General features: G+C 40.5%; 1 protein-coding gene across 3 annotated transcripts in view; it reads right to left on the bottom strand.

Moving 5' to 3' along the window:
* Nucleotides 1-19,580, bottom strand: part of cnk (connector enhancer of ksr) — a 91,016-nt gene extending 71,436 nt beyond the window's left edge. For 2 of the 3 annotated variants that reach the window (XM_071680422.1, XM_071680424.1), the window contains exons 1-5: nt 19,432-19,580; nt 16,149-16,312; nt 13,016-13,284; nt 3,284-3,452; nt 1,553-1,630 (exon numbers count right to left, since the gene is read on the bottom strand). In XM_071680422.1, coding sequence (XP_071536523.1) covers nt 1,553-1,630; nt 3,284-3,452; nt 13,016-13,284; nt 16,149-16,312; nt 19,432-19,489 — 738 coding nt within the window. In that variant the 5' untranslated portion in view covers nt 19,490-19,580. Of the gene's footprint in view, nt 1-1,552; nt 1,631-3,283; nt 3,453-13,015; nt 13,285-16,148; nt 16,313-19,146; nt 19,295-19,431 lie in introns of those variants that run through there. The other variant, XM_071680423.1, reaches the window with a different exon arrangement.
* Between the last annotated feature and the right edge of the window lie 242 nt (nt 19,581-19,822).

Raw genomic sequence — 19,822 nt, 5'->3', positions numbered from 1 at the left:
AGAGAGGAAAGTGATTGGTTCTCAGTGAATGTAGGTTTGCGGCAGGGGTGTGTGATGTCTCCATGGTTGTTTAATTTGTTTATGGATGGGGTTGTTAGGGAGGTGAATGCAAGAGTTTTGGAAAGAGGGGCAAGTATGAAGTCTGTTGGGGATGAGAGAGCTTGGGAAGTGAGTCAGTTGTTGTTCGCTGATGATACAGCGCTGGTGGCTGATTCATGTGAGAAACTGCAGAAGCTGGTGACTGAGTTTGGTAAAGTGTGTGAAAGAAGAAAGTTAAGAGTAAATGTGAATAAGAGCTAGGTTATTAGGTACAGTAGGGTTGAGGGTCAATTCAATTGGGAGGTGAGTTTGAATGGAGAAAAACTGGAGGAAGTGAAGTGTTTTAGATATCTGGGAGTGGATCTGGCGGCGGATGGAATCATGGAAGCGGAAGTGGATCATAGGGTGGGGGAGGGGGCGAAAATTCTGGGAGCCTTGAAGAATGTGTGGAAGTCAAGAACATTATCTCGGAAAGCAAAAATGGGTATGTTTGAAGGAATAGTGGTTCCAACAATGTTGTATGGTTGCGAGGCGTGGACTATGGATAGAGTTGTGCGCAGGAGGATGGATGTGCTGGAAATGAGATGTTTGAGGACAATGTGTGGTGTGAGGTGGTTTGATCGAGTGAGTAACGTAAGGGTAAGAGAGATGTGTGGAAATAAAAAGAGCGTGGTTGAGAGAGCAGAATAGGGTGTTTTGAAATGGTTTGGTCACATGGAGAGAATGAGTGGGGAAAGATTGACCAAAAGGATATATGTGTCGGAGGTGGAGGGAACGAGGAGAAGAGGGAGACCAAATTGGAGGTGGAAAGATGGAGTGAAAAAGATTTTGTGTGTGATCGGGGCCTGAACATGCAGGAGGGTGAAAGGAGGGCAAAGAATAGAGTGAATTGGATCGAGGTGGTATACCGGGGTTGACATGCTGTCAGTGGATTGAATCAAGGCATGTGTATGGGGGTGGGTTGGGCCATTTCTTTCGTCTGTTTCCTTGCGCTACCTCGCAAACGCGGGAGACAGCAAAAAAAAAAAAAAAGAAAAAAAAAATATATATATATATATATATATATATATATATATATATATATATATTATATATATATATATATATATATATATATATATATATATATATATATATATATATATATATATATATATATATATTATCCCTGGGGATAGGGGAGAAAGAATACTTCCCACGTATTCCCTGCGTGTCGTAGAAGGCGACTAAAAGGGAAGGGAGCAGGGGGCTGGAAATCCTCCCCTCTCGTTTTTTTTTAATTTTCCAAAAGAAGAAACAGAGAAGGGGGCCAGGTGAGGATATTCCCTCAAAGGCCCAGTCCTCTGTTCTTAACGCTACCTCGCTATCGCGGGAAATGGCGAATAGTATGAAAAAAAAAAAAAAAAAAAAAAAAAAAAATATATATATATATATATATATATATATATATATATATATATATATATATATATATATATATATATATGTATATATACACAGCTTAATTACTCACCCACTCATCATCAGCTTTCTTCTTGATGGTGGCAATGTCCAATGATGCAGGCTGGATGATCAGAGGGTCACTATACTCCTGTAACAATGATAATGGTCTCAATACTGAATCCCTTTACAGTACTTAAAAGGAAATGGGGGGGAGGGGGGGCTGCAGTTCCTGTGTGACGGAGTGGCGACAGTAATGGATGAAGGCAGATTGTATGAATATGTACATGAGTAAATAAATACATGTCTGTGTATGTATATGTATGTATATGTTGAAATGTATATGTATGTATGTGTGCATGTATGAGTTTATGTAAATATATATGTATATGAGTGGTTGGGCCATTGTTCATCTGTTTCCTTGCACTACCTCGCTGACGTGGGAAACTGCGACTGAGTATAATAAAAAAAAACTATATATATATATATATTCCTATGAGTCCACGGGAAATGAAACATGATAAGTTCCTAAGTGCAATTTCGTGTAATAATCACATCATCAGGTGAGATACAAGAAAGAAATATAAGTCAGACGATATACAACAAAGAGACAGAGCTAGGATGCTATTTGGTAAACAAGTGACTGTCTGAATGGAGGTTGGATTTGTCCAAGACTGAGCTAGGTACCCATTTTATCAACCGACCCCTAGGGGTGGATGAACAGCTGGGTTGACTATAGACTGAGTGCTGCAATCAGGATCTGAACTTATATGCATGACCCTGGGTGGCCCATGAATGCTAACTGGATCACAATGAATCCTTGCATCAGTGCTTGTTAAAACAGTTCACCATATCATTAAATATTTTCACAAAAATAATTGAGAGATTTTTTAATGAAATATTTTCATAAAAAATACTCAGGAGATATTTCAAGAAGAGGTTAGGGGTTTATCCACTTATCTATTCATAATTGCCCTAGGACCATTTTCTTGAAGGGGTTCCACTGCTACTCCAGGGTCCCTTTTCCAAGAGCTGCAGTTCCAAGGTTGAAAAAATGGTCTCCTTTGGAATATGAAATTCTGTTATAAGATTGTTCTCCTGATGGTAAAGCCTCACCAAAAGTGAGGGATATAACCTTGAGCAAGCAAAGTTTTACAAAGTTCAAGACAAGGATTACACTCTCAGGTAAGGATAAGGAAATATACAGAAAGCTGTTCACATTTAACATAACAGCAAAACTAGAAATATATTTCTCAGATTTGGTCACCATACCAAAAGAAGCACAAAGCTAATAACGCAACAATGGTAACAGAATGAAGAGAGCTGAGTCACACAGAGAGGATAACAGCCTTAAATTTGCTCATCTTGGAAGAGAGAAGAGTAAGGGGAGACCTGATCACAATATCAGATTTTAAAACAATCAAATGACATAGACAGCAAACAGCTTTTCGAGATATCTAGGGACAAAACAACCAGAAGACATAACAAATAATCATCAAGAAACTTGTTAAAAAAAATGTGATAAAGTACTTCCACTATAAGTGGAATGGATGACTGGAATGATGAATGAAAACTGTAATGAAGACATGGTAAATATAGACAACATAAGGATATTTCAATAGGTGTATGATAGTGGAGAATGCTCTAGAGATGGGTACCAAGTGTAAAATTCCCTTCCAGTACAGTCCAAATAAGTAATTACATATAGGTATTTACAGAGCTTACAGAACAAGATTGGACTGAGTGGAGAATGTCACTACACTTTCAAGACTTTTCTTCCTATATCAAAAAGTTAAGGCATTACCTGAATTATCTTATCAGAGATGAGTGCAAGGTTAAGGCACAACTGAAGAATCACAGTGGCCTGATTCTCAGCAAACATGTCTCGCTGGGCAATTGTAGCAAGCCTGATGCTCAACTCCACCAAGTCACTCTTCAGGCAGTCATATTTCTCCTGACCCTCAAATGGTTGCCTGATGTTACGGTTAATGTAACATAAATAAAAAAGTTAGTATAACATCTTAAGCTATTCTGAAATATATGGAAATATACAGTGACAAGCAAACATTTCTAGACCCATCAGGTGGATCACAACCACTCAACTGTCTACCAATCACTTATATTTACTTACTGAAAATGGGTCGTTACTGCTCACCTCATAGTCTAGGACTATCACTTTGTTTTACATCTCTTGGCCATTATCTTTACATTCTTTATCAACCTTTAAGCTATGGAGCCCCAAAATCTAAAGATGCCCCAATACAAGAATTCATCAAAAAACTGAAAAATATATGTCTTACTAGTTAGTAGGAAATACCATATCAAGAAACAAAACTCAAGCAAAGTTACCTTATTTAGTGCTGTACACATATTCATTGATGAAGAGCTGGCAGGGTTATCACTCTTGACATGAGAGATTACCTCATCACCTCAATGCCAAGTGACCAGCACACCATGCTTAGTTTACATAATCCACCCATGCATTTTTTTGATTTCATAACAGTAACACACTTCACACTTCTGGATACCTTGTAACAAGATAACCAGTAAATAATGTATAGTGATCATGTAGAACATTTCATTACACACCATAGGGTGTTTAAATATGGCTTATTCAAATAATCTGCAGATATCAATTATTTATTAAAGTTTTAATTGCATAATTTTCATATCTATACATTACTCAATGTTTTATGCAGTGTGGTTAATGCATGAAGACCTGAGTCATCCTAATACATGCCTGCCATCACTTGCTAGAGAACATTTGAATTTTATTTCCTCTATATCACGATCAAGATCACTTTCCTATCATTGCAAAAAATCACATTCAACATCCATTACTAATACCCATGGACAATCACTTTATTTGCTGGGACAAGCACATACAGCAGCATGGGAAGTACTGGAAATCAGCAAGCAAACACGCTTGGGAGGGACAGCACCATACCTTCTCCCTCGGTGATATATGGTTAACTGTTACAGCAGGATTTCTTCCCAATACTAAGTAAACTTGCTGGTGACATAAGGTATCTCTACATACTGACCGAGCATGTATTCATATTAAACGAGGCCAGGATGAACCAACATGTAAAAGGCCAGGCTGAGAACATAAGACTATATTTCCAAAAGTTCAAGGGCTAAAGGTAAGTTAAAGACTTTTTCTACATTTAGGGTTTTGGTAAATTTTGATTTTAACAATACAGGAACATTAGGCAAGTTCTTACAATAGGGTAATACTAACAAGCGAGTACTTACATAATGTTCCTGCTTTGTTAAAAAATATAATATCAATGCAGACTTCAACAATAATAATAATACAGTTAGGGCAAGGGCCACATGCATAGAGAGAGTGCATAGTCTTAGAATCATCTTTAACACCCAAAGGTGTTAAAGATTTTTTGGTAGGTGAATGCAACTTATGTTAACTGCCTCAATGACCCTGGCAGATGACAGGCCTAAAGCCCAAACAACCAACCAACCAACCAACAGTTAGAGAAAGTTTTATGTGACATTTTGTAACTTCTCAGAAGGGCTGTGTCTACAGTATCCCCTGCAAAGAGTGTGATCAGTTTTACATTGGTCAAACTGGTAAGGTTCTTAATATCAAAGTTAAACAACATAAGAATAATGTTAGGTATGGTCAAGAACCTAATGCAATATTCATCCATCTTAAAGACTTTGGTCATCAAACTGACTGAAGCAAGGTTAAGGTCAACACATACAATATCTCAGAAATGGACATAATTATTGATGACTTGACCCTTATCAAACATAGTAGAGATGTTAAGAATCAAAATGTTGGTTTACATAAATTAGATAACTTTATAAGTAAAAAAATTGGAAGTAAACCACAGGTTAACCAGAGTCCGTAATTTGAGAGATGAGGTCATCAAAGGTGACCTGTGTCCTAATAGTTTCACCCATTTCATAATTAAACTGCTAGCCCTACCTAGGGGCAGCTGGTATATCATAAAATGGTTCTCTCTATCTGTACTCAATCCTGATAAAGTAATCATACAAATACATCTGAAACCATATTTTCTGTTTCCTTGTGGCTCAGGCTAGGATCTCTAAATGTGGGTGGATGTAACCAAGATGAGAAGAGAAGAGTGATGTTCTGGCTCTGAGTGAAACAAAGTTCAAGGGTAAAGGGGATGAATGGTTTGGAAATGTCAGAGGAGTAAAGTCAAGGGTTGGTGAGAGGACAACAGATAAGGAAGGAGTAGCACTCAAAGATAACATTCTCTCTTTCCACACATTCTTCATCACTCCCAGAACCTTTACCCCCTCCTCCACCCTATGTCTCACTTCAGCTTAAATGGTTCCATTTGCCACCAAGTCCACTTCCAGATATCTAAAACATTTACTTCCTCCAATTTTTCTCCATTCAAACTTGCATCCCAATTAACTTTTCCCTCAAGTCTGCTGAAACCAAAAACCTTGCTCTCATACACATTAACTCTCAACTTTCTCCTTTCACATACTTTTCCAAACTCAGTCACCAACTTCTGCAGTTTCTCACTTGAATCAGCCACCAGTGCTGTATCACCGGTGAACAAGAAATGACTCACTTCCCAGGCTCTCTCATCCCCAACAGACTGCAAACTTGCCCCTCTCTCAAAAACTCTTGCATTTACCTCCCTAACTCCCCATCCATAAACAAATTAAACAACCATGGGGATACCACACACCCCTGCCACAGACTGACCTTCACTGGAAACCAATCCCTCTCCTCTCTTCCTACTCGAACACATGCCTTACATCCTTGATAAAAACTTCTTACAGCTTCTAGCAGCTCACCTTCCACACCATATATTCTTAAGACCTTCCACAAAGCATCTCTATCAACCTTTCATATGCCTTCTCTAGATCCATAAATGCTACATACAAATCCATCTGTTCTTCCAAGTATTTCTCACATACATTCTTCAAAGCAAACACCTGATCCACATGTCCCCTACCACTTCTAAAGCCACACTGCTCCTCCCCAATCTGATGCTCTGTATATGTCTTCAACCTCTTAATCAATACCCTTCAATAAAATTTTCCAGGAATACTCAACAAACTTATGCCTCTATAGTTTAAACACTCACCCTTACCCCTTCTCCCTTTGTACAATAGCACAATACATGCACTCCACCAATCCTCGGGCACCTCACCATGATCCATACATACAATGAATATCCTTACCAACCAATCAGTAACACAGTCACCCCCTTTCTTAATAAACTCAACTGCAAGGCCATCCAATCACACTACCTCAACAGATTTCATCTTTCACTTCCACAAGGCTTTCATCACCTCCTCTCTTCACCAAACCTATCTCCGTGACTCTCTCACTTCGCACTCCACCCCAACCAAAACACCCTACATCTGCCACTCTATCATCAAACATATTCAACAATCCTTCAAAATACTCACTCCATCTCCTCACTCTATCACTTCCATTATCACTTACTGACTGGAGTAATGCCAATTCAATTATTCAGTGTAACTCCTTTACAAAGAGAAACACCATTGAATCTTCTATCATCAAATACAAAAATAACTGAAATATGATTAAAAGCATTTGATTCTTTTGCTGTTCTTATATTTTAATCCTGTTGCTTACCTCTAATATGGAGAACATTACCAGTCCATCCAATACAAAATATATTGCAGCTTTTACTAGGTATTCTGTAAACACAGGTTGCAGAATTTTTTTAGCGAGTTTTTAATTCAGATATTCTTCACTGTACACACAGTCTGCAGAATTTTTTTAGCGAGCTTTTAATTTAGATATTCTTCATAGTATCATTATCGTTGAAGGCTACATTTACATTAAAGGATTTAAGCAAACTGGGAAGTAACATAAAATTATCACTAAATGGGAAGACCATAAAAGATTCTTAGTATAGAGTTAACATGACAGCTAGAGACCAAGTGTGAACGAATGTGGCCTTTTCTGTCAGATTTCCTCACACTACCCCACTGAAGCAGGGGGCAACAATGTTGTTTCTTGTGGGGTGGAGTGGCACCAGGAAAGGATTGGAGGCAGGCAAGTATGAATATGTACATGTGTATATATGTATATGTCTATGTGTATGCATATATATATATTTTTTTTTTTTTTTATACTTTGTCGCTGTCTCCCGCGTTTGCGAGGTAGCGCAAGGAAACAGACGAAAGAAATGGCCCAACCCCCCCCCATACACATGTATATACATACGTCCACACACGCAAATATACATACCTACACAGCTTTCCATGGTTTACCCCAGACGCTTCACATGCCTTGATTCAATCCACTGACAGCACGTCAACCCCGGTATACCACATCGCTCCAATTCACTCTATTCCTTGCCCTCCTTTCACCCTCCTGCATGTTCAGGCCCTGATCACACAAAATCTTTTTCACTCCATCTTTCCACCTCCAATTTGGTCTCCCTCTTCTCCTTGCTCCCTCCACCTCCGACACATATATCCTCTTGGTCAATCTTTCCTCACTCATCCTCTCCATGTGCCCAAACCACTTCAAAACACCCTCTTCTGCTCTCTCAACCACGCTCTTTTTATTTCCACACATCTCTCTTACCCTTACGTTACTCACTCGATCAAACCACCTCACACCACACATTGTCCTCAAACATCTCATTTCCAGCACATCCATCCTCCTGCGTACAACTCTATCCATAGCCCACGCCTCGCAACCATACAACATTGTTGGAACCACTATTCCTTCAAACATACCCATTTTTGCTTTCCGAGATAATGTTCTCGACTTCCACACATTCTTCAAGGCCCCCAGAATTTTCGCCCCCTCCCCCACCCTATGATCCACTTCCGCTTCCATGGTTCCATCCACTGCCAGATCCACTCCCAGATATCTAAAACACTTCACTTCCTCCAGTTTTTCTCCATTCAAACTCACCTCCCAATTGACTTGACCCTCAACCCTACTGTACCTAATAACCTTGCTCTTATTCACATTTACTCTTAACTTTCTTCTTCCACACACTTTACCAAACTCAGTCACCAGCTTCTGCAGTTTCTCACATGAATCAGCCACCAGCGCTGTATCATCAGCGAACAACAACTGACTCACTTCCCAAGCTCTCTCATCCACAACAGACTTCATACTTGCCCCTCTTTCCAAAACTCTTGCATTTACCTCCCTAACAACCCCATACATAAACAAATTAAACAACCATGGAGACATCACACACCCCTGCCGCAAACCTACATTCACTGAGAACCAATCACTTTCCTCTCTTCCTACACGTACACATGCCTTACATCCTCGATAAAAACTTTTCACTGCTTCTAACAACTTGCCTCCCACACCATATATTCTTAATACCTTCCACAGAGCATCTCTATGAACTCTATCATATGCCTTCTCCAGATCCATAAATGCTACATACAAATCCATTTGCTTTTCTAAGTATTTCTCACATACATTCTTCAAAGCAAACACCTGATCCACACATCCTCTACCACTTCTGAAACCACACTGCTCTTCCCCAATCTGATGCTCTGTACATGCCTTCACCCTCTCAATCAATACCCTCCCACATAATTTACCAGGAATACTCAACAAACTTATACCTCTGTAATTTGAGCACTCACTCTTATCACTCTTATATATATATATATATATATATATATATATATATATATATATATATATATATATATATATATATATATATATTTTTGCTTTGTCGCTGTCTCCCGCGTTTGCGAGGTAGCGCAAGGAAACAGACGAAAGAAATGGCCAAACCCACCCCCATACACATGTACATACATACGTCCACACACGCAAATATACATACCTACACAGCTTTCCATGGTTTACCCCAGACGCTTCACATGCCCTGATTCAATCCACTGACAGCACATCAACCCCGGTATACCACATCGATCCAATTCACTCTATTCCTTGCCCTCCTTTCACCCTCCTGCATGTTCAGGCCCCGATCAAACAAAATCTTTTTCACTCCATCTTTCCACCTCCAATTTGGTCTCCCACTTCTCCTCGTTCCCTCCACCTCCTACACATATATCCTCTTGGTCAATCTTTCCTCACTCATTCTCTCCATGTGCCCAAACCATTTCAAAACACTCTTCTGCTCTCTCAACCACGCTCTTTTTATTTCCACACATCTCTCTTACCCTTGCGTTACTTACTCGATCAAACCACCTCACACCACACATTGTCCTCAAACATCTCATTTCCAGCACATCCATCCTCCTGCGCACAACTCTATCCATAGCCCACGCCTTGCAACCATACAACATTGTTGGAACCACTATTCCTTCAAACATACCCATTTTTGCTTTCCGAGATAATGTTCTCGACTTCCACACATTCTTCAAGGCTCCCAGGATTTTCGCCCCCTCCCCCACCCTATTATCCACTTCCTCTTCCATGGTTCCATCCGCTGCCAGATCCACTCCCAGATATCTAAAACACTTTACTTCCTCCAGTTTTTCTCCATTCAAACTTACCTCCCAGAAGCTGCAGAAGCTGGTGACTGAGTTTGGTAAAGTGTGTGAAAGAAGAAAGTTAAGAGTAAATGTGAATAAGAGCAAGGTTATTAGGTACAGTAGGGTTGAGGGTCAAGTCAATTGGGAGGTGAGTTTGAATGGAGAAAAACTGGAGGAAGTAAAGTATTTTAGATATCTGGGAGTGGATCTGGCAGCGGATGGAATCATGGAAGCGGAAGTAGATCATAGGGTGGGGGAGGGGGCGAAAATTCTGGGAGCCTTGAAGAATGTGTGGAAGTCGAGAACATTATCTCGGAAAGCAAAAATGGGTATGTTTGAAGGAATAGTGGTTCCAACAATGTTGTATGGTTGCGAGGCGTGGGCTATGGATAGAGTTGTGCGCAGGAGGATGGATGTGCTGGAAATGAGATGTTTGAGGACAATGTGTGGTGTGAGGTGGTTTGATCGAGTAAGTAACGTAAGGGTAAGAGAGATGTGTGGAAATAAAAAGAGCATGGTTGAGAGAGCAGAAGAGGGTGTTTTGAAATGGTTCGGGCACATGGAGAGAATGAGTGAGGAAAGATTGACCAAGAGAATATATGTGTCGGAGGTGGAGGGAGCGAGGAGAAGAGGGAGACCAAATTGGAGGTGGAAAGATGGAGTGAAAAAGATTTTGTGTGATCGGGGCCTGAACATGCAGGAGGGTGAAAGGAGGGCAAGGAATAGAGTGAATTGGAGCGATGTGGTATACCGGGGTTGACGTGCTGTCAGTGGATTGAATCAGGGCATGTGAAGCGTCTGGGGTAAACCATGGAAAGCTGTGTAGGTATGTATATTTGCGTGTGTGGACGTATGTATATACATGTGTATGGGGGTGGATTGGGCCATTTCTTTCGTCTGTTTCCTTGCGCTACCTCGCAAACGCGGGAGACAGCAAAAAAAAAAAAAAAAAAAAAAAAAAAGAGAAAAAAAAAGAGAAAAAAAAAAGAGAAGGGGGCCAGGTGAGGATATTCCCTCAATGGCCCAGTTCTCTGTTCTTAACGCTACCTCGCTAACGCGGGAAATGGCGAATAGTTTGAAAAAAAAAAAAAAAAAAAAAAATATATGGGAGGGTACTGATTGAGAGGGTGAAGGCATGTACAGAGCATCAGATTGGGGAAGAGCAGTGTAGTTTCAGAAGTGGTAGAGGATGTGTGGATCAGGTGTTTGCTTTGAAGAATGTATGTGAGAAATACTTAGAAAAGCAAATGGATTTGTATGTAGCATTTATGGATCTGGAGAAGGCATATGATAGAGTTGATAGAGATGCTCTGTGGAAGGTATTAAGAATATATGGAGTGGGAGGCAAGTTGTTAGAAGCAGTGAAAAGTTTTTATCGAGGATGTAAGGCATGTGTACGTGTAGGAAGAGAGGAAAGTGATTGGTTCTCAGTGAATGTAGGTTTGCGGCAGGGGTGTGTGATGTCTCCATGGTTGTTTAATTTGTTTATGGATGGGTTTGTTAGGGAGGTGAATGCAAGAGTTTTGGAAAGAGGGGCAAGAATGAAGTCTGTTGTGGATGAGAGAGCTTGGGAAGTGAGTCAGTTGTTGTTCGCTGATGATACAGCGCTGGTGGCTGATTCATGTGAGAAACTGCAGAAGCTGGTGACTGAGTTTGGTAAAGTGTGTGAAAGAAGAAAGTTAAGAGTAAATGTGAACAAGAGCAATGTTATTAGGTACAGTAGGGTTGACAGTCAAGTCAATTGGGAGGTAAGTTTGAATGGAGAAAAACTGGAGGAAGTAAAGTGTTTTAGATATCTGGGAGTGGATCTGGCAGCGGATGGAACCATGGAAGCGGAAGTGAATCATAGGGTGGGGGAGGGGGCGAAAATCCTGGGAGCCTTGAAGAATGTGTGGAAGTCGAGAACATTATTTCGGAAAGCAAAAATGGCTATGTTTGAAGGAATAGTGGTTCCAACAATGTTGTATGGTTGTGAGGCGTGGGCTATGGACAGAGTTGTGCGCAGGAGGGTGGATGTGCTGGAAATGAGATGTTTGAGGACAATGTGTGGTGTGAGGTGGTTTGATCGAGTAAGTAATGTAAGGGTAAGAGAGATGTGTGGAAATAAAAAGAGCATGGTTGAGAGAGCAGAAGAGGGTGTTTTGAAATGGTTTGGGCACATGGAGAGAATGAGTGAGGAAAGATTGACCAAGAGGATATATGTGTCAGAGGTGGAGGGAACGAGGACAAGAGGGAGACCAAATTGGAGGTGGAAAGATGGAGTGAAAAAGATTTTGAGTGATCGGGGCCTGAACATGCAGGAGGGTGGAAGGAGGGCAAGGAATAGTGTGAATTGGATCGATGTGGTATACCGGGGTTGACGTGCTGTCAGTGGATTGAATCAGGGCATGTGAAGCATCTGGGGTAAACCATGGAAAGTTGTGTGGGGTCTGGATGTGGAAAGGGAGCTGTGGTTTCGGGTATTATTGCATGACAGCTAGAGACTGAGTGTGAACGAATGGGGCCTTTGTTGTCTTTTCCTAGTGCTACCTCGCACACATGAGGGGGGAGGGGGATGGTATTCCATGTGTGGCAAGGTGGCGGCGGGAATGAATAAAGGCAGACAGTGTGAATTGTGTGCATAGGTATATATGTATGTGTTTGTGTGTGTATATACATGTGTACATTGAGATGTATAGGTATGTATATTTGCGTGTGTGGACGTGTATGTATATACATTGTGTATGGGGGTGGGTTGGGCCATTTCTTTCGTCTGTTTCCTTGCGCTACCTCGCAAACTCGGGAGACAGCGACAAAGCAAAATAAATATAAATAATATATATATATATATATATATATATATATATATATATATATATATATATATATATATATAAATATATATATATATATATATATATATATATATATATATATATATGTGTGTGTGTGTGTGTGTGTGTGTGTATATGACTGGATGGGTCGTTCTCCATCTGTTTCCTGGCGCCACTTTGCTAACATGGGAAATGGTGATCAAGTATGATAAATACTAAAAGTAAATGAAATATATATATATGAAGCCAAATACCTGTTCAGCCATGACACAAGGCCTTTAACTGAAGACAGCACATCAGCTACTCCAGCTATAATGGCTGTTGACACCCTCTCCTGTCTTTTTTTAGCATTTCTTCTATCTGCTTCTTCTTCTTCATCTTCCCCCTCCTCTTCCTCTCCAGCACTTCCACCACCATTACCAGAAAATGATGACGTCAATCTCAGTTCATTGTAAATACTTCGAGCTTTGGAGCTCAAGCGCAGGGCTAGGTACTGAACATTCTCCTGGTTTAGTTGATAGTGCTGCAAAATGGTTCTTCATCAGTGAATTACAAAGTCATACACCTAGACATACTGCTCATCAATTCTCAGGAAATTAAAGTTTCACATTTCTAGAGGCTAACCTTTAATCATAATGCTATTACTATATGCTTTGAAACTCGATATGTCCTAAAGCCCTTCAGTTAAGAAAACTATCCAAGACTTCTACAGAATCTACAAATTATAGGAAGAGATAGGATTTATGCTGGGAATGGATGTGGGTGAGCAAGTATGAATATATTCATGTATATGTATATATGTATATGTTGATTATATCCATATATTTATACACTATACTTTGTCGCTGTCTCCTGCATGAGTGAGACAGCACAAGGAAACAGACAAAAGAATGGCCCAACCCACCCACATACACGTATATACATAAACACCCACACACGCACATATACATACCTATACATTTCAACGTACACATATATATACATACACAGACATATATACACATATACGTAATTCATACTTGCTGTCTTTATTCATTCCTATCGCCACCCTGCCACACATGAAATTACACCACCCCTCCCCCTGCACGTGCGAGGTTGCACTAGGAAAAGACAACAAAGACCACATTCATTCACACTCAGTCTCTAGCTGTCAAGTATAATTCACCAAAACCACAGCTCCCTTTCCACATCCAGGCCCCACATTAGCAAGGTAATGCCCAGAAACAGACAAAGAATGGCCCATCCACTCATATATATACATAACTGCCCATACATGCACATATACATATATACAAATGTACATATACTTGCTTGCCTTCATCCATTCTTTTTTTTTTCCAAAAGAAGGAACAGAGAAGGGGGCCAGGTGAGGATACTCCCTCAAAGGCCCAGTCCTCTGTTCTTAACGCTACCTCGCTATTATGGGAAAGGGCAAATAGTATGAAAGAAAGAAATATATATATATATATATATATATATATATATATATATATATATATATATATATATATATATATATATTTTTTTTTTTCATACTATTTGCCATCTCTTGCATTAGCGAGGTAGCGTTAAGAACAGAGGACTGAGCCTTTGAGGGAAATCCTCACTTGGCCCCCTTCTCTGTTCCTTCTTTTGGCAAATTAAAAATGAGTGGATAGGTCATTCCCAGGCCCTCTCATCCCTAATGGACTGCATATTTGCACCTCTCTCCAAAACTCTTGCATTTACCTCCCTAACCACCCCATCCATAAACAAATTAAACAACCATGGAGACATCACACACCCCTGCTGCAAACCAACCTCCCTGGGAACCAATCACTCCCTTTGTTCCTACTCATGCACCCACACACATTTTACATCCTTGATAAAAACTTCTCACTGCTTCAAGCAGCTTACCTCCCACACCATATATTCTTAGAACTTTCCCCAAAGCACCTCTATTAACCCTATTATATACCTTCTTCAGATCTATAAATGTCACATAAAAATCCATCTGTTTTTGTATTTCTCACACACATTCTTTAAAGCAAACACCTGATCCACACATCCTCTACCACTTCTGACCATACTGCTACTTCCCAAACTGAAGCTCTGTACATGCCTTCACCCTTTCAAATCAATACCCTTCCATACAATTTTCCAGGTATACTCAACAAACTGTAGTTTGAACACATCTTTATCCCCTTTGCCTTTATACAATGGCACAACACATGCATTCCTCCAATCCTCAGTTACTTCAACCATGATCCATACATACACTGAATATCCTTACCAACCATTTAACAAGTGAGTCACCCCCTTTCTTAATAAATTCACCTGCAGTACCATACAATGCTGCTGCCTTTCCTGATTTCATCTTCCGCAAGGTTTTCATCACCTCTTCTTTTTTCACCAAACCACTCTTGCATACCACCCAAACCTAAACACCCTATATTTGCCAATCTATCATCAAATGCATTCAATAATCCTTCAAAATACTCACTCAATTTCCTCCTCACTCCATCACTACCTGTTAGCACTTCCCCTTTTGCTCCCTTCACCACTGTCCCCGTTTGATCTCTAGTCTTACATACATTATTTACCTTCTTCCAAAACATCTTTTTATTCTCTAAAGTTTTATTAATACTCTCTCAACCCAACTCTCATTAGCCCTCTTTTTCAACCCCTGCACCTCCTTCACATATAATGGCAGCCCTACATTTAATGCACTTTCATCTAAATTTTTTGTCAGCTCTCTTTCATTATCTTTCATCTATTTTTTCTGACTCATCTTCTTCCTTACTTGCCTACACTTTTACTTCTCTATTCTTCCTTGCACTATACCACCACTTCTCCGGGATCCTCACCACCACAAGAATTGCAAAATAGTCAGAATTTCCAAGGAATCCTCTCAACTCCAGCATCCAGCACAACCTTTCATCCACTGCCACAGAGTCAATCAACCCCTTCTGTTCTTCTCTTCCATTATTTCACATACATTTATACCTGTGGATCATCTAGTGTTGTAAAAAGGTGTTTCTAAGGAATAAACCCCTCTCAGCACACAAGCATCCTTAAGATAACTTCCATTCTCATTTATACCAGGCACTCCCCCATTTACTATCTCATCAGTTTTATCACATCTCACCTTCACATGAATATCACCCATTACAACAAGAACTATTACTGGAAAAAGTTTTATAACACTGAAAAAGTAAGTGTTGATACATTTCCTGATGGATATGATCCCTACCTAATCAAAAAGGAAAGAGAACCAAAGCCTCATGAAATAATAGTAGTAACGACAGCAATAATATCAAGACAATGAGAAAGCTCATTTTTTTCATTTATATGAGAAAAGAGACAAACCAAAAATGTAAGGATGGAGTGAAGTTACACGTTACTCACAATACTTCGGAGAAGTTCTACAGCCTGGAGAACAATCTCTTGGTGGCCAATCTTAGTAACACGGAGGGATGGTAGATCATCTGGGCTCAGCTGCAGAAGTCTCTTGCCATCCACCTGGTTATTTACAAAGTAGTGGATGTATGGCAAAATGGCTTCATCCAGACCTGAAAGATTAAAAATGACATCTAAATCTCCTCTTCAGTAGTAACTTAAGAGGTAAGCACAGAAGTTAATTCTAAATGCTAGCAACAGCTTACTACATACGAACATATGATCACTCGATGCTTCAATAAAAAAGCCTTCCAATCATGCCAATTTGTATTAACATATCCACATGAGGTGAGCAAATTTTGTTATGACCTTGTGGAATAGCTTACATGGCAAAATATTCTTTCTTGACAAACATTTAATGACAATGATATTCTTTCCATATGTAAATTTAAATAAACATTACTGTGGAAGAAAGATTGGAACAATGTTCCTATAAAGATTCTGTTTCCCCTAACACTTAAAATTTTCTGTGATGCTGAATATTTTGCATGAATTTGTGCTGTATGGCTCTACTTTATCCTTATGACCACAAGGATAAAGAAGAGCCTAATAGCCTTGCTTTTATTCACATTTACTCTCAACTTTCTCTTTTTACATACTTTTCCGAACTCAGTCACCAACTTGTGCAGTTTCTCACTTGAATCAGCCAACAGTGCTGGATCATTGACAAACAACTACTGATTCACTTCCCATGCCGTCTCATCTCCAAAAGCATCACAAATCATAACTGCTTGTAATGAGGGCATCACTAGTTACATCTCCCTAGGTTCACCTTGTTGATGACTAATAGCCCTGCCCCCTTCCCCAGCTTCATCCCTAGGTTCACTCTATGATGAGTAATACCTCTCCCCCTTCGCCAATCTCCTTGCCAGGTTCAACCTGGTGACTAACAGTCCTCTACCTTCCCTAGTCTCCTCCCCAGAGTGTTAACATACAACTTTGGTGACATGTGTATGGAAAATAAAAATGAGCATAAATACCATAAATCCCAGCTCAGAGACAGTCTTGAATTACAATGTTTCACACTTAAGACCTTATAAATAAGAACTTATTTATAAAGATTTCAGAAGAAAAATTCTTCACATTTTCATTGTATAAGGTATTATCCTCCATTGACGATAAGATATTTCAGGATATATGTTTGAAGGAATAGTGGTTCCAACAATGTTGTATGGTTGCGAGGCGTGGGCTATGGATAGAGTTGTGCGCAGGAGGATGGATGTGCTGGAAATGAGATGTTTGAGGACAATGTGTGGTGTGAGGTGGTTTGATCGAGTAAGTAACGTAAGGGTAAGAGAGATGTGTGGAAATAAAAAGAGCGTGGTTGAGAGAGCAGAGGAGGGTGTTTTGAAATGGTTTGGGCACATGGAGAGAATGAGTGAGGAAAGATTGACCAAGAGGATATATGTGTCGGAGGTGGAGGGAATGAGGAGAAGTGGGAGACCAAATTGGAGGTGGAAAGATGGAGTGAAAAAGATTTTGTGTGATCGGGGCCTGAACATGCAGGAGGGTGAAAGGAGGGCAAGGAATAGAGTGAATTGGATCGATGTGGTATACCGGGGTTGATGTGCTGTCAGTGGATTGAATCAGGGCATGTGAAGCGTCTGGGGTAAACCATGGAAAGCTGTGTAGGTATGTATATTTGCGTGTGTGGACGTATGTATATGCATGTGTATGGGGGTGGGTTGGGCCATTTCTTTCGTATGTTTCCTTGCGCTACCTCGCAAACACGGGAGACAGCGGCAAAAAAAAAAAAAAGTTACTTCTTTACTCATCGTGCACTTTAAATGATGTCATGACAAAATATTTTCATTTTGTATCTCACCTATCAGCAAAAATATGTTTTGATTTGTATCCCACTCACTGATGGTCAGCTTGTACACAAAAATGTTTCATCAAATGTTCACACGCACCACAGTTTATCCTACCTCAAAATGGATGTGTAGCCATTTCAGTATGTTTGCCAAGAATAATGAAAGCATTCAAGGAAGTTCCAAATATAAGGCTATTACTCTAGATAATGAACCAGTTGCTGAATCGGATAATTCAATGCGTGGTACAGACAGAACTAATAATCCTTCCCCACCTTCCGGTCATCATCAATCCACCCCAACCCACTCCACCACTACCTCAAGCCTTCATCACCACATTTTCTGATAAGGTTTTCTTCAAAAACTGTCTAAATAACATGATACGAAAATTATCTTAAACTAGACTATTTCACGTACACTCCAGGTGTACCAGAGTCTGCCTGCTTTGAGGTTACACCACAAGTAAAAAGTTATCTTTGGTGAGGCTGTATCATACTCAGTTACAAGAGAATACACTCTTGTCCATGAACTTCTCTCTTCATGGGAGTCCATCCTGTCCTTGTTAATGTGTAGCCTTGGAGTTGAAGAAGCTCGTGGAAAAAGAGTCATCGGTAACACCAAAGTCTTTTCCGAGAGGTCTTGGGGAATTGTCAATAACTGAATGTACTTTTCATTACCTAATCTAATGTCAGTACTCTACCTGTAATTGTACAGCATGCTTTCTCCACCCTCACTAAGACTGAGGTGCACCATTACCACCAGTGTCCCTACCCCAGCCCATCATCACCACCACCAATGTCCTCACCTCAGCCCATCGGCACCACCACCAGTGTCTTCATCCAAGCCCATCATCGCAACCACCAATGTCCTCTCCCCAGCCCATCATCACAATCACCAGTGTCCTCACCCCAGCCCATCACGACCACCAGTGTCCTCACCACGGCCCAATACCACTTCTACCAATGTCCTCACCCTAGTCCAACATCAGAACCACCAGTTTCCTCACCCAAGCCTATCCCCACCACCATTGTCCTCTCCCCAGCCCATCATGACCAACACCAGTGTCCTCACCCTAGCCCATCATAAACACCAACAGTGTCCTTACTCTAGCACATCATCACTATCATTGTCCTCACCCCAGCCATCATCACCACCATCAGTGTCCAAGCCCATTACTACCAACACTATCCTGGCCCTGGCCCATCACCACCGCTATCCTGGACCTGGCCCATCACCACCGCTATCCTGGACCTGGCCCATCATCACCACTATCCTGGCCATGGCCCATCACAACACTACAGGGCGTGGGTAACAGGATATCAACAATTCTGCCAACTTGCCGCTGTAGGAATCTTTAACGTTTACCATCCCTGTTGATGGTCCCTCGTTATCTAGGGCTGTCCATGGCCTGCCTGACTTACCTTTAAGCCACTCCGAGACTTGGTCAGGGCTCCATTCGGCCACATTGACGTATGCCATATCCAACAACCTCCACCATGTCCGCTCCGATCCTGCCTCACTCCACTCTTATCAAGGCGGTCCTCACCAGAATTCACCTTCCAGCTTTTATTTGTGTTTATCATTGATGACGATATTATTCTATTATCGAGCAATTGATCTTGATGTAGATTTATTTGTTAAGAGTTTTCCTCGCATATAACGCCAGAGAACAGTAAAGTATTTTACATGTTTATTGGTAACACTTGTCTGGCCCAATACAATGCCAGTTAGTATTTTTGTTATTTTTTTGGCACGTGACCTTCACATTACTAAGAGAAAAATCGTATTAATTCTTCATCTGTAGTAAATTTC

The sequence above is a fragment of the Panulirus ornatus genome, chromosome 31, assembly GCF_036320965.1.
Source record: "Panulirus ornatus isolate Po-2019 chromosome 31, ASM3632096v1, whole genome shotgun sequence".
NCBI classification, from domain to species: domain Eukaryota; kingdom Metazoa; phylum Arthropoda; class Malacostraca; order Decapoda; family Palinuridae; genus Panulirus; species Panulirus ornatus.
This window is presented reverse-complemented; position numbering and strand designations above follow the sequence as displayed.